The 15462-nt window shown below is 41.9% G+C and overlaps 1 protein-coding gene across 2 annotated transcripts in view; it reads left to right on the top strand.

The window, feature by feature from the left end:
• The first annotated feature begins 2231 nt into the window (after window positions 1–2231).
• LOC135468582 (rho GTPase-activating protein 5-like) overlaps window positions 2232–15462 on the top strand; it is a 77168-nt gene continuing 63937 nt past the window's right edge. For both annotated transcript variants that reach the window (XM_064746921.1, XM_064746920.1), the window contains exons 1-7: window positions 2232–2386; window positions 4630–5604; window positions 6848–7526; window positions 11094–11312; window positions 11644–11937; window positions 13085–13237; window positions 14839–14950. In XM_064746921.1, coding sequence (XP_064602991.1) covers window positions 5202–5604; window positions 6848–7526; window positions 11094–11312; window positions 11644–11937; window positions 13085–13237; window positions 14839–14950 — 1860 coding nt within the window. In that variant the 5' untranslated portion in view covers window positions 2232–2386; window positions 4630–5201. The remainder of the gene's footprint in view (window positions 2387–4629; window positions 5605–6847; window positions 7527–11093; window positions 11313–11643; window positions 11938–13084; window positions 13238–14838; window positions 14951–15462) is intronic.

Raw genomic sequence — 15462 nt, 5'->3', positions numbered from 1 at the left:
TTCTAAGTTGTGGATTTTGTAATTTACTATAATTAATTCAGCTCGGAGCATCAACGGTGGAACATCCCTCCTCGTGTTCTTATCCATTACATGTGTGCAAACCCTCAATACATACACTACCTTTTGAAACCACCCCAAACATTTATCTTAACATCCATTCCTAGAGTCAAAGTGATTTACGGTAATAAATTTGCATGTAGGGCATCGACTATGAAACATGTTCCTCATTTTATTGTGCTTACATGTATGCAAAACCAGAGCTCAATTTATATAGTGCTTTTTAAGATACCACCCTTAACAACTTCACAGTTATTCGACGCCAATGCAGGCGTTCGTGGAATGACATTACCTACCAGGCACACCTGTACTTCGATTTTGTTGTAAACTCAAAGCAATCCCATTTATTAATTAATGAGGGTAAAGAAGTAGGTAATTATATAAACATAGTACTTCATGCAAGTTGTAGGCTAACCGATTTGGATTAAGTTTACCCTAGATGAAAGAAGAGACAACCCTGTTTCCTAAGCCGCAATGCGATTTGTCGAAGGCTACAACCGCATGAAATATCGCATGTTCTATTTACACATGGTTATAGTCGAATTCGACATTTGCACCCTGTGAACGCTGCTTTAACATCAAAGACAAACTCCAGCCCAACCAGTCTGCTGCACGCCACCCAACTTCAGCAGCTGCTACATAACTACAACATGTGTGGCGTAACAGGATAACGAGAGGCGTGATCAGTTTAAACATGTCTGACAAACTATCAGCACTGTTGCAGCTAAAAACAAAATACCTGTATGGAAAACAATCCTTGGCAATCGAAAATTGAATAATTGTATCAGTTGTATATGGTTATATTGGCAGCTACATGTGTTTATATGTAGGCATAACATTTCGGGTTTCACAGGTAAGTGAGTATACAGAAGGCTAATTCATTGACACACGTTTATATAAGCCATTACAGAAAGACAGTTATGTGGGTCATTCGATCGGAGCAAAGCGCAACTCGACAGTAGCCGTATCATGACCAACTAGGCTGAATTCACATTTAAACTCGAAATATCTCAATTGATGTTCCATAAATTCAATACCTCGTCCATGCTTAAGGAAAGTCAGAAAGAAAAAAACGCAGGTATTAGATTTTGACAAGTTCAAGCATTATTCTTCACAGGTGGAATTTAGATGTATCTGGCTACTATGTTATAGGCCTAAGTTGCATCATGTCTTAGATGTATGCTACCGGTTCCTCATACTAGCTGTCCAGTCGCTTATACTATCTGTCCAGTCGCTTATACTAGCTGTCCTGTCGCTAATCGTTTACCTTGGCTCTATGACGTCAACGCCGGGTCATCGGCAGATTACACATGATGCCGATTACTACAACTCCTATCATAACAGTGAAAAGGCGTGGCCGCCGTATTCAGACAACATCTATCCGGCCCTTAAGGATCACCGGCAATCAATTAACCGCCTGCTGTGGAAACTCGATTGAGTCAGTGATCGCTCATTTAACTGCAGACCTTCCCCGCCCTGTGCTATAGCCAGATTCCCCACATCACCATTATCCCTAATCGACGTATTTTCACCGAGGTTTTACAACAATAATGATAAATTTGGACAAAGAACTTTCGAACAAGGCTAAATTAAACATGACGTGATTTTCGCACGGGTGAAATGGATGTCTACAATATTTATCAATAACTTGACAATGTGAGGAGTTTGCCACTAACTACCTTATCTTACACTAGATTCTATTGGCTGCCAGCTCGGCCGATCGCATGCCTGACCTGTGTTGAAATCGATGACTGTCTCCTCGAACCCTCAGGTTTGCCGTAAAGTTAAATATTGAAATCTACAACAGTTTCTCCAGATATTACAAACATTACTATTCTGGACAGTCAGCACACCAAGAAGAGCAGTTAAAGGTGTTCAAGAGCTTTGATAGGTATTATAATAATGTTATGTTCACCAATCAGCGAAGGCGTTTCAACACTGCGTCACTCTGTCGTTTTCTAGCTTTTCTTTACCTCGGCCATATCATCGTAGTGTGCTACAGAGAGAACGCGATATTTGAGGAGCAAAACTGACAGCGTGAACTCTGGAAATAGTATGGTGTAAGTAAGTGGACAGTAATAGTGATTGATGGTACAATGAAGAACAAAAGCAACCTGACGTAAATACGAAGCGGAGGCTGTAGCAGTACTAATTCAGAGCCGAAGTCGATCAATATGGCGTGGGACAGGTCGATGAGATGAGGTTTGCAGCTGTAAATTCGTATATTCCACCGAGTCATAATGTAGAGATAAAGCTACATATCTTTTGAGGCCATTATACCAGTATTTTACAGGTCCTGAGTACGCCACAATAAGTAACCAGCAAGCAGGTGGGTTTGTCAAGCGCTTCCTTGGTTCTCGTATCCCATTTGCATTTTGGTCGTCTGCAAAAGTTGCTAGCCGACACATTGTAAAGGACCTGACGGTGTCAACCGCCTGACATTGCTGTCTTCACTCTCGTTACATACTTATTACATTAGATTTTGCCCGAGTCACTGACGGAAAATGGTGCTGGGTTTAGAAAACGGTTTACTTCCTGCATCCTAGTCGTAGAATGATAGACACAACCTCCTAGAATTTAATGGGCTAATTTACTTTCCTGGTATAGACGACTGTATTTACACTTAACTCTGCCGTCTCATTACTCATCCCATAACCCATCCCACTACCCAAGACACTGGAACTGAGGGACTAAGTGTCTTGCTCAGCGGTTCTTTTACTTTAGTGTTTCTTTAACTGTCGAATGCCATTTTACTTTTGACACCCTGTGTCTTTACAGATAATCATATCTCATCACAATATGGGTGAAATAATACCAGTGGCCGTGTAAAGCCATAATCATTTACTATGTACATATGTTGTGTAGAAAGAGTTCCATTCATCTGCCGGGTTAACACCTTTGTGTGGAATTTACACGATGTCTGTATACACACCATCTCCTGACCACGTCTGAGAGCATCCTCCTGAAAGTCAGGAGACCAAGGATCAAACCTGGGTGAGGTCATACCAAAGACTTTAAAAATGGTACTTGTTGTTGCCTTTCTTGGTACATGGAATTTGGTGGTTAGAGCAAGGAAAAATGATTCGTTGGCCCAGTGTCAGTAAAATGTGACTGGGAGGAGTCATGTCTGGTGTCTTTAACATGACTCTTCAGTGGCGGCATGGACTCTCCATGCCTCAAGAAGACACAGTATATGTACACACATCATATGACTGGAAAATTGTTAAAACAAGGAGACATACATACATACGTACACATCTTCTACATGGTACAGGTATGTGTTGCCTGTACACACACCATCTTCTACATGGTACAGGTATGTGTTGCCTGTACACACACCATCTCACACATGGTACACTTACACGTTGCCTGTATACACACCATCTTATACATGGTACACTTACACGTTGCCTGTATACACACTATCTCGTACATGGTAGACTATCTCATACATGGTACACTTACACGTTGCCTGTATACACACCATCTCATACATGGTACACTTCCATGTGGTCTGTATACACACCATCTCATACATGGTACACTTACATGTTGCCTGTATACACACCATCTCATACATGGTACACTTACATGTTGTCTATATACACACCATGTCTTACGTGTACATGGTGCATATAGACCAACATGTATACGTCTAGTCGGGTCAGGTTTGGTAGGGTCAGGTCAAACCAGTAACACGTCAGGTGTCAGTTGATGTCATACAGTGACAGTGGCCTACATGTAGATGACATCTGACATCACACATTAACAGTGGCCTACATGTAGATGACACCCGACATCACACATTAACAGTGGCCTATATGTAGATGACACCTGACATCACACAGTAACAGTGGCCTATATGTAGATGACATCTGAAATCACACATTAACAGCGGCCTACATGTAGATGACATCTGACGCCATGCAGTAACAGTCATGAGACCTGCCTTTAGTTTAGTTAGGTACCTCATGTCAGCCGCCGATTTGGTCAAGTAGGTTGACTGCAGACGAATTAGCCCAGGGTGGAAATTGTATACTTTACACTTGTATTCTTAATTTGGAGGGAGTTCAAAAGTAGTTGGGGAAAGTTCTTAGATGTCATATAGTTAACACTAATATGCTGGTTTATGTTTTTGACAGTTATAGATATTGTTATAATGTTCCCCTTTAATACGACATTGTCACTACATATATTTTACTTACGCACACACTGTGTTGACAATGTCCCATACACACGCTGGTGACAATGCCCGATACACACACCCTGTTGACAATGCCCAATACACACACTGTGTTGACAGTGTCCCATCAACACACTGTGTTGACAATGTCCCATACATGAACTGTGTTGACAGTGTCCAGTACTCACACTGTGTTGACAGTGTCCCATACATACACCCTGTTGACAGGGTCCAGTACTCACACTGTGTTGACAATGTCCCATACACACACTGTGTTGACTACTGCTGATGGTAGACTGGGAAGTAGAGGAAGAGGGAGGACGGCAATTGTTCATTAGCCATTCACTCTCATATGGTAATTAATACTGCTGACAATTTCATGTTTTCAGACTGTCCAAAAGCCAAGCCCTAGAGTTGTGTTCACAGAGAGATGCTGGTGTCTCATTCTGGGAGTTAAGAGGGACTGTCAGGCCATGCAGTGATACTTGGGACATCCTGGTGTACGTGTATGTACATGTATCTCTCTAGCATTCTGCATGTCAATTAATCAATTCAGAACACAGTGACAGTGTGATAATTCTGCTAAGTGATAGACTTGTACTTAACTCTCATTCCTGTAATCTAGGCCAGCACATACAGTAGTGACTCAGTGGTGTTGTCATGTGGGCCTGACCATGTGATTTTCTCCTGGACACTGTTGTGATTTATCCAGTCCAGTGTGTAATTGTCCAATGATCTGTCTACCTGAAGAGGAGGTCGTCAGTATGCCCTGCCCACAATCTCACCCTCAGCAGTTCCATGCCATTCACACGAGTACACCCTCCTGAGGATATACACCAGGACTCAGTGGCACCTCTCGACTGAGTGCCACCACTCACCTGTTGATCATGTAGCGCATGTGTGTGATTCATGCCTGTATTTAACCTGGACAGACAGAGGCCTAGGTGGGCCTGAGAACAACATGGCGAAGAAGTCGGAGGGGCGCGTGTTTAATGTGAGCGTGATTGGGCTGTCAGGGACTGAACGTGAGAAGGGGCTGGCAGGAGTGGGAAAGTCCTGCCTGTGTAACCGCTTCATGCACCCACTGGCCGACGATTACCACACTGACCACATCTCTGTCCTCAGCCAGAGCGACTTTGGAGGACGCGTAATCAACAATGACCATTTCCTCTACTGGGGGGAGACCACCAAGACAGACGAGGGCAGCGACTTTACATTCCATGTTGTGGAACAGACAGAGTTTGTTGATGATGTGTCATTTCAGCCATTTAGGACGGGTCGTATTGAGGCCTACACCAAACGTTGTGCTACAACAAAGGTGCAGTCTGCGGAGAAACTCATGTACATTTGCAAGGAGCAGCTAGGTAAGACTCACCTGTAATACAAGTGTATTTTGAGTGTGGCTGTTAGTCTTTAGAGTGTTAATGAAACACACTTCAATCTTCGGCTGTCTTGACTCTTGACTAATGCTGATGTGACACTCTCCATTCTGAGGCTGATTTGACACTAATGCTAATGTCACACTCTTCATTGTGATGTTGGTTTGACTCTAATGCTGATGTCACACTCTTCATTCTGATGTTGATTTGACTCTAATGCTGATGTCACACTCTTCATTCTGATGTTGGTTTGACTCTAATGCTGATGTCACACTCTTCATTCTGATGTTGGTTTGATTCAAATGCTGATATCACACTCTTCATTCTGATGTTGGTTTGACTCTAATGCTGATGTCACACTCTTCATTCTGATGTTGGTTTGACTCTAATGCTGATGTCACACTCTTCATTCTGATGTTGGTTTGACTCTAATGCTGATGTCACACTCTTCATTCTGATGTTGGTTTGACTCTAATGCTAATGTCACACTCTTCATTCTGATGTTGGTTTGACTCTAATGCTGATGTCACACTCTTCATTCTGATGTTGGTTTGACTCTAATGCTGATGTCACACTCTTCATTCTGATGTTGGTTTGACTCTAATGCTGATGTCACACTCTTCATTCTGATGTTGGTTTGACCTTAATGCTAATGTCACACTCTTCATTCTGATGTTGGTTTGACTCTAATGCTAATGTCACACTCTTCATTCTGATGTTGGTTTGACTCTAATGCTGATGTCACACTCTTCATTCTGATGTTGGTTTGACTCTAATGCTGATGTCACACTCTTCATTCTGATGTTGGTTTGACTCTAATGCTAATGTCACACTCTTCATTCTGATGTTGGTTTGACTCTAATGCTGATGTCACACTCTTCATTCTGATGTTGGTTTGACTCTAATGCTGATGTCACACTCTTCATTCTGATGTTGGTTTGACCTTAATGCTAATGTCACACTCTTCATTCTGATGTTGGTTTGACTCTAATGCTAATGTCACACTCTTCATTCTGATGTTGGTTTGACTCTAATGCTGATGTGACAGTCCTCATTCTGAGTCTGCCTTTCAGAAAAGAGAGTGTCACTACATTTTCTGAGATTGTCTTTCTTGATGTTACACTCCCCACTCGCTTGATACTACTGTACATGTATGTCTCGCATCCCATTGACCCTACTTACACTACTTACATGTACAAGCTAATAGTTTTCTTGTATGATTTTATAGGTATAGAGACAGACAGCACATATGAGCAGAAGCTAATGCCTGAGGGACGGCTGAACGTGGATGGCTTTCTCTGTGTGTTTGATGTTAGTGTGGTACAGCAGCGCCCCCTGGAGAGACAGGTGGAGTTCATCACCAATATGATGGCCAACGTTATCAAGACCAAGAAACCCATTGTCATGGTGACCACCAAGAATGACGATGCAGACGAGCGGTACTGTAAGGAAGTAGAAAAACTGTGCGGACGTAAGGAGTTTCGTGGGAATGTGCCTCTGGTGGAAACCTCAGCTCACAACAATGTCAATGTTGAGCTTGCCTTCATGACCCTTGCTCATCTCATAGACAAAACTAAAACAAGAACTAAAAATGTGCCCTATGCTGATGCAGCTCGGGCGCGCAAAGAGATTCTGGATGTGGCTGTGGAAGCCTATCGCAATTTGTTGCGATCTCACGTCATTGAGGCCAAATCAGTCTGGGCAACTTGGAGGAAAAAATTTGAGACAAAGCCAGACTACATTCATTATGTTGAATTGTTTGGAACAGACAAAGCTCGGAAGCTTTTCAGACAACATTGTAATGCTCTGAGGGAGGACCAAGTGCGAAAACGGGAGCAGCATTTCTTGTCACGCTTACCTGACATCCTGCAAAGATTTTTACCTAGTTTGGACGTCATCTCAGACAGGTGAGTTGTTTGTCTGTCTGTCTGTTTGTCTGTCTGTGCTGCACTGACCTTACCTAAACGTTCTTCCATAGTGTAGAGATCAACTCTGACAGGTGGGTTGCCTGTCTGTCTGTGCTGTACTGACCTCACCCAGAAGCTGTTACACAGGGTAGACATCAGCTCTAACAAGTGAGTTGCCTGTCTGCTGTACTGACCTTAGGGACTGTCCCCATAACTCGTTTGTATTCATTTATTTTTTTTTTTTCTCCAAAAAAGCAAACTTGATCTACACCCTTCGTTTGCCCATTCGGTTTAACCGATTTAAGGGAATCAAAGGAATCCCTGTATTTGTAGGCCACTGCATTGTGATATGTTTAAACATCGTTGTGTAAACCGGCAGTTTGCAAAGAAGCAACAACTACAGTTGTTACACTCATGAAACCTTCCAAAAGAAAGCTTGAGTTTCGCACTTAAATATTTTCGCCATATTCCCAAGTCTTCCGACACCCAGTAAATGTGTGGTCTCATAGGCCTGGGCTGCACCGTACAAGTACACGTGTGCCAGGACATACAAGGTCCAGCTGGTTTTGTTCCAGCCGATGTTGAATGCTGACAGCTGTGTTGTGCAATGGATGTTTGTCCAAATCTGGGCCTTTAATCTTTTCGGTTAGGTCGAACCGCTCAAACTTTGTTGTGAACTGAGCAAACATTGTTTATACTTTCTATCAAACTGCTTATAGCATGCCCCAGCATCAAATACCCGCCACCCTACCCAGTGACTGATGAATTCTCCCCACATAGCTTGATAACAGTGGGCTTTGAAATAATTGTGACAAAAGTGTACACTGTACATGAATACAAATACTCCTGTAAATAATTAGAAATATCTTTCTTGACTTCTTTTTGTTTTCGAAGGTAGGTTGTAAAGTAAAATGATATTCAGCAAATTGATGTCCTACCAATGAGCCTCCCCATCCTCCCTATATTTGAGAATGGTCTGTCAGATTGATGTCATTCTCCCGCCAAGGTAGATAAGTGACCAGTAAAGGGACACCACTTCTGTGTTGGGGCACAATTGTTTTCCCTCACTGGTGTTTTTCAAAAGCTTTATTCACACATGAAACACAGCATTACTCATTGATGAAACGGCAGTTCTTTGACTTCCAATCACATGAAGACCCCATACAAGAGACGTTATGGAAGTTTTCGGTAAATTCAAGACATGCTAGGTGGAGAGTTCCCTATAAATCATGCTACATAACAATCGACTCATTGGATACATACCATTTCCTTCAACCAGGTAACTAAAAGGTTAGAAAGCCAAATTTAAAAAAAAGAAAAACGAAAACAGATTCTTATACTAATTTGGTATTTAATTTACTGCGTTGTCAAGGTGTCTTGTAGAAATGATTTACGTGGTTAATACAGCTGGGCGGTATCCTGACAGTTGTGATCAGTGAAGCGAGAAGTTGTTGTAGTCAACATTCCCTGCTGTGCTAGCGGGACTACTTTCACCAGGCCTGCTTCCTCTTTGACTGTTTCCAGTTATCGGCTCCAAGGAAAAAAACGACCTGAACACTCATCGTTTGAGTTCCTTTGTTTCATTCGTTTTAACTAAACCTGAAGCAAACGCTTTATGGTAACGGTCCCTTACTTAGAGGCTATTACACTGTGTAGACATAAGCTCTGACAGGTGAGTTGTCTGTCTTTCTGTGCTGTGCTGTACTGATCTGACCTCACCCAGAGGCTGTTACACAGTGTAGACATCAGCTCTGACAGGTGAGTTACCAATTTGACTGCTGTACTGACCTTACCCAGAGGCTGTTACACTGTGTAGAGATCAACTCTGACAGGTGAGTTGTCTACTGTAATGTCCTCAACCAGAGGCTGTTACACAGTGTAGACATCAGCTCTGACAGGTGAGTTGCCTATCTGTCTGCTGTACTCACCTTCCCTAGAGGCTGTTACACTGTGTAGAGATCAACTCTGACAGGTGAGTTGTCTGCTGTACTGACCTCACCCAGAGGCTGTTACACAGTGTAGAAGTCAGCTCTGACAGGTGAGTTGTCTGCTGTACTGACCTCACCCAGAGGCTGTTACACAGTGTATACATCAGCTCTGACAGATGAGTTGCCTGTCTGCTGTACTGACTTTACCTAGAGGCTGTTACACTGTGTAGAGATCAGCTCTGACAGATGAGTTGCCGGTCTGTCTGCTGTACTGACCTTACCCAGAGGCTGTTACACAGTGTAGAGATCAGCTTTGACAGGTGAGTTGCCTGTCTGTCTGCTGTACTGACCTTACCCAGAGGCTGTTACACTGTGTAGAGATCAGCTCTGACAGGTGAGTTGTCTGTCTATCTGCTCTACTCACCTTACGCAGAGACTGTTACACAGAGTAGGCATCAGCTCTGACAGGCGAGCTGTCTGTCTGTGCTATGCTGTACTGACCTTACCCAGAGGCTGTTACACAGTGAAGGCATCATTTCTGATAGGTGTGTTGTACTAACCTTATCCAGAGGCTGTTACATTATGTAGAGAGATCAGCTTTGACAGGTGAGTTGTCTATCTGTCTATGCTGTCCTGTACTGACCTTACCCAGAGGCTGTTACATTATGTAGAGAGATCAGCTTTGACAGGTGAGTTGTCTATCTGTCTATGCTGTCCTGTACTGACCTTACCCAGAGGCTGTTACATTATGTAGAGAGATCAGCTTTGACAGGTGAGTTGTCTATCTGTCTGTGCTGTGCAGTACTGACCTTACCCAGAGGCTGTTACACTGTGTGGAGATCAGCTGTGAACCGCATAGGGCTCAACGGGTATCTTACTTTATTACGTACACAAGGCTGCTATCCTCAGCGACAGCTACCACAAAATAAAAGTTGTGTCGGTTGTTAGAGCTACGTCTTCCCAGGTTATTTTAGAACTTGTCTTAAAAGAAAGATAAGCACTGATACGACTGTGAACGAAAAGCCGTTATTTGGTGCCGTGATGCTATCTGATCCACCCCTGCTATGACAGTGCCCCCCTCCCCCCATGTAGCCATTGTACTATCTGAGGATTCTGCTGGACATGTATGGTGGTAAACTGTACTGCTATACAACCAACTTCATATGCAAATTAAATGGGCATCGCCAAAGTTACAGTAGATAAAAGGAAATAATGTGCTAGGAAGTACTGTAGATGACTTTATTAGGCAGCGAAGGCTTTAAACTCGTGACAGATTTTTTGGTTACGTCAACCACCCAAATTCCATGGTCAGCAGAGACTCAGTTTAGACATCAGTTCTGAACGGTGAGTTGCCTCTCTCTTTCTGCTGTACTGACGTCACCCAGGGTTGAAAGGTACAAGTAATCTCTTCTATACTGTGTACAGCTAATGGTTTTGGATTGTTTTGTTTTTTAGTTGATGTATGTATAAATTTGTTTATTTATTTTAAAGGCTGTATATAAAGACAAGTTTTCATTGCAGTTAACATACCACTGTTACAGCTCTGTACTGATGGCTCTGGACTCTCACTGACGTCACTGTTGTTGTATGCTTGCATGGAAAACACACCTGTTTACTCATGTAGTTGTGTCTGTTGCAGAAGTTGGCCAGCTTGTCAGAGATACATACGACAACACCGAGACTTTGACAGTTTGTTTGTGGATGTGTGTCCAGAGGAAACAGATTCCTGGAAGTACTCCAACTTCGTAGACAATTACGAGGAAACTCGACTTCCGTTTGATTTGCTCAAGTCCCCCGAAGCTGAGACTTACTTTAGGAATCACATGAATGCATTACAGGCTCAGCATAAAAAACTAGAGTAAGTTTCTGGCACCTGGCATTACAGAAGAGTTCATATAACTTTAATGTTGCATTTGTTGATATTCAGGGATATATAGGGTGTGCCCTCATCGTATCTACATTTTATACAGAATCTGGTTTTATGAATCTGTTACTTGGATTTTTCTCTGTCCCATGTGCAGTACTCTATTCCAAGTGCGTTCCTTGCACAACCTCTATGCACAGTTGTGGAATTTTTGTGTTTGAATGACTAATGTCCCTTGATAATCAAATTCCGGTAAAAAAATGTCAAATCACAATGCAGTAAACGTGACATCTGATTTTAAGTGCTTTAACATGTTAATTTTCAGACTGAAGAAGCAGTTTAAGGAACTGTTGGAGGAAAGTGGCCATGTCACACCTGGGAAGCCCCTAAGTGAGGCTTATGTCTTCTTTGTTGGGAAGGAATGTTTTAACAGTCTGGAAGAGCACGAGCGGCTACAGGTGTATGACAGCCACCAGGCGGAGCTGCGCATGCGCACTCGCGACCAATTCCAGGAGCTGCTATGGGAGAAGACAGAGCTGTTTACTCAGCTCAACCCCACAGGCAGGCTTACACCACTGGACTTAAAAGAGATCACAAATGCTTTAGAGACAGATTACAGGTAAGGCTGTCAGTCATGTTTGTAGAACACACATGGTCGTACCAGCGGTTCAGGTGCTGTCTTATACTTGCATAGATAACTTATGCATTGTTCATTTGGTGTCTTATACTTACATAGATAACTTATGTATTATCCAGGTACTCTCTTATACTTACATAGATAACTTATGTATTGTTCAGGTGCTGTCTTATACTTGCATAGATAACTTATGTATTGTTCAGGTGCTGTCTTATACTTGCATAGATAACTTATGTATTGTCCAGGTACTGTCTTATACTTACATAGATAACTTATGTATTGTCCAGGCACTGTCTTATACTTACATTGATAACTTATGTATTGTCCAGGTACTGTCTTATACTTACATAGATAACTTATATATTGTTCAGGTGCTGTCTTATACTTGCATAGATAACTTATATATTGTTCAGGTGCTGTCTTATACTTGCATAGATAACTTATGTATTGTTCAGGTGCTGTCTTATACTTGCATAGATAACTTATGTATTGTCCAGGTACTGTCTTATACTTACATAGATAACTTATGTATTGTCCAGGCACTGTCTTATACTTACATAGATAACTTATGTATTGTCCAGGTACTGTCTTATACTTACATAGATAACTTATGTATGGTCCAGGTACCGTCTAATACTTACATAGATAAATTATGCATTGTTCATTTGCTCTCTTACACTTACATAGATAACTTATGCATTGTCATTATGAACTGTCATATAGGTACATGTAGTCATCTTTGTCTCCTGTTTCACTGAATTGGTCTCTATGTTTCTCTTTTTTTCTGTATGCTTTTCTGTACCCTTGTATTCTGTATCTCCAAAATGGCTGTGCTTATTTATTACATGAAACTTGATTTAATGGATAGTTTAGTTCACATTTTCATATAGCACTGTCATAGTCCATAGCCTGATTTTATTGGCAAGAAAAGAGGGCATCCTATAGTGCTGTGCATGTTTTGCAGTAGTTTTGATAAAAACATGCACTTGTCATTTTTGACAAGTGTTCAATACTGCAATGAAATTCAGATGTTTTATATTTTATAAGCAACGGCTGATAATAGTGTTTAAAGTCTCACCATATACTTGTCATTTCACATTTCACAAACAGTTTTCTTTTGTTGTTTCAGATACAAAGTGCTTCATAGATTAGAAGAGGATAGAAAAGTAATGATTTTGAATCACCTGGGCTTTATCCAGTGTCCATCTCGTGAGAGGTGTTACTTTAAAGACACCTGTATAGATGTACAGGTGGCCAAGGTGCTAGCAGCTAAAGCAATTAGGTCAGTATCTCTGCTGGTGTTAATCGGTGTTACGACACAGCTACATGTGGGCTATTTACTGGAGTTAATCACAGTGTATTTTGTTCATAGCTGTTCATCATAATACTGTGTATGACACAGCTACATGTGGGCTATTTACTGGAGTTAATCACAGGGTATTTGTTCATAGCTGCTCATCATAAGACTGTGTATGACACAGCTACATGTGGGCTATTTACTGGAGTTAATCACAGGGTATTTGTTCATAGCTGTTCATCATAAGACTGTGGATGACACAGCTACATGTGGGGTATTTCTGGAGTTAATCACAGGGTATTTGTTCATAGCTGTTCGTCATAATGCCGTGGATGACACAGCTACATGTGGGGTATTTCTGGAGTTAATCACAGGGTATTTTGTTCATAGCTGTTCATCATAATACTGTGTATGACACAGCTACATGTGGGCTATTTATTGGAGTTAATCACAGGGTATTTGTTCATAGCTGTTCATCATAATGCCGTGGATGACACAGCTACATGTGGGCTATTTACTGGAGTTAATCACAGGGTATTTGTTCATAGCTGTTCGTCATAATGCCGTGGATGACACAGCTACATGTGGGGTATTTCTGGAGTTAATCACAGGGTATTTGTTCATAGCTGCTCATCATAAGACTGTGTATGACACAGCTACATGTGGGCTATTTACTGGAGTTAATCACAGGGTATTTGTTCATAGCTGTTCATCATAAGACTGTGGATGACACAGCTACATGTGGGGTATTTCTGGAGTTAATCACAGGGTATTTGTTCATAGCTGTTCGTCATAATGCCGTGGATGACACAGCTACATGTGGGGTATTTCTGGAGTTAATCACAGGGTATTTTGTTCATAGCTGTTCATCATAATACTGTGTATGACACAGCTACATGTGGGCTATTTATTGGAGTTAATCACAGGGTATTTGTTCATAGCTGTTCATCATAATGCCGTGGATGACACAGCTACATGTGGGCTATTTACTGGAGTTAATCACAGGGTATTTGTTCATAGCTGTTCGTCATAATGCCGTGGATGACACAGCTACATGTGGGGTATTTCTGGAGTTAATCACAGGGTATTTTGTTCATAGCTGTTCATCATAATACTGTGTATGACACAGCTACATGTGGGCTATTTACTGGAGTTAATCACAGGGTATTTGTTCATAGCTGCTCATCATAATACTGTGTATGACACAGCTACATGTGGGGTATTTCTGGAGTTAATCACAGGGTATTTGTTCATAGCTGTTCGTCATAATGCCGTGGATGACACAGCTACATGTGGGGTATTTCTGGAGTTAATCACAGGGTATTTGTTCATAGCTGTTCGTCATAATACTGTGTATGACACAGCTACATGTGGGCTATTTACTGGAAAAAGAAAGTAAGAAAACAAGTGTTATAGGTTTATGTCAGTCACTTATGTGCATGTATCAGTCCAGGGATGAAATTTGATGCAGATGAGCAGTCTTGGCACAAGTGTTTAATATTGCCCTTGACTAAAGCTGACCCTCAGTTTCCACTAGAGATTCCTACTATCTTAGTAACCTGGGTTTATGATTGTTTTCTTTGCAGGCCAGAAATGTTAGACAATAGAGCAGATTCCTCCAGTTTGGGTGAAAGACCCATGAATTTGGTGCTGCTGGGCCAGGAGCCTTTGGCGACTCAAGTGTACAAGGAGATTCGGGTGAGTTGTATTTCTGTAAAGCTTAAGGGGAGATATAGGTGAGGATAATGGTGATATAGGTGAGGATTAGGTAGATACTGGTGAGGATTAGTGAAGATACAGGAACTCCAGATGGATTTGGGGGGAGGGATACAGGCGAGGATTAAGGGAGATATAGGTCAGGATTGGGGGATATAGGTGAGGATTAAGGGGATACAGATGAGAATTAGGGGAACTACATTTGGTGAGGTAAAGGTGTGGATTAGGGGAGATATAATTGAGGATTAGTGAGATATACGTGTAGGCAAAGATTAGGGGCGTACAGAGGACAATTAGGGGAGATAAACATCAAGGGAGGTACAGGTGAGGATGAGGGGAAATACATTGAGGGAGGTACAGGTGAGGAGTAGGGAGATACATTCAGAGAGGTACAAGTGAGGATTAGGAAGGTATACATTAGGGGAGATACAGGTGGGGATTAATGGCGGTACATTGAGGAAAATACAGGGGAGGAGTAGAGGTGATACATTAGC

This window comes from Liolophura sinensis, chromosome 6 (genome assembly GCF_032854445.1).
Source record: "Liolophura sinensis isolate JHLJ2023 chromosome 6, CUHK_Ljap_v2, whole genome shotgun sequence".
NCBI classification, from domain to species: domain Eukaryota; kingdom Metazoa; phylum Mollusca; class Polyplacophora; order Chitonida; family Chitonidae; genus Liolophura; species Liolophura sinensis.
The sequence above is the reverse complement of the archived record's forward strand: the minus strand, read 5'-3'. Positions and strand labels throughout refer to the sequence as shown.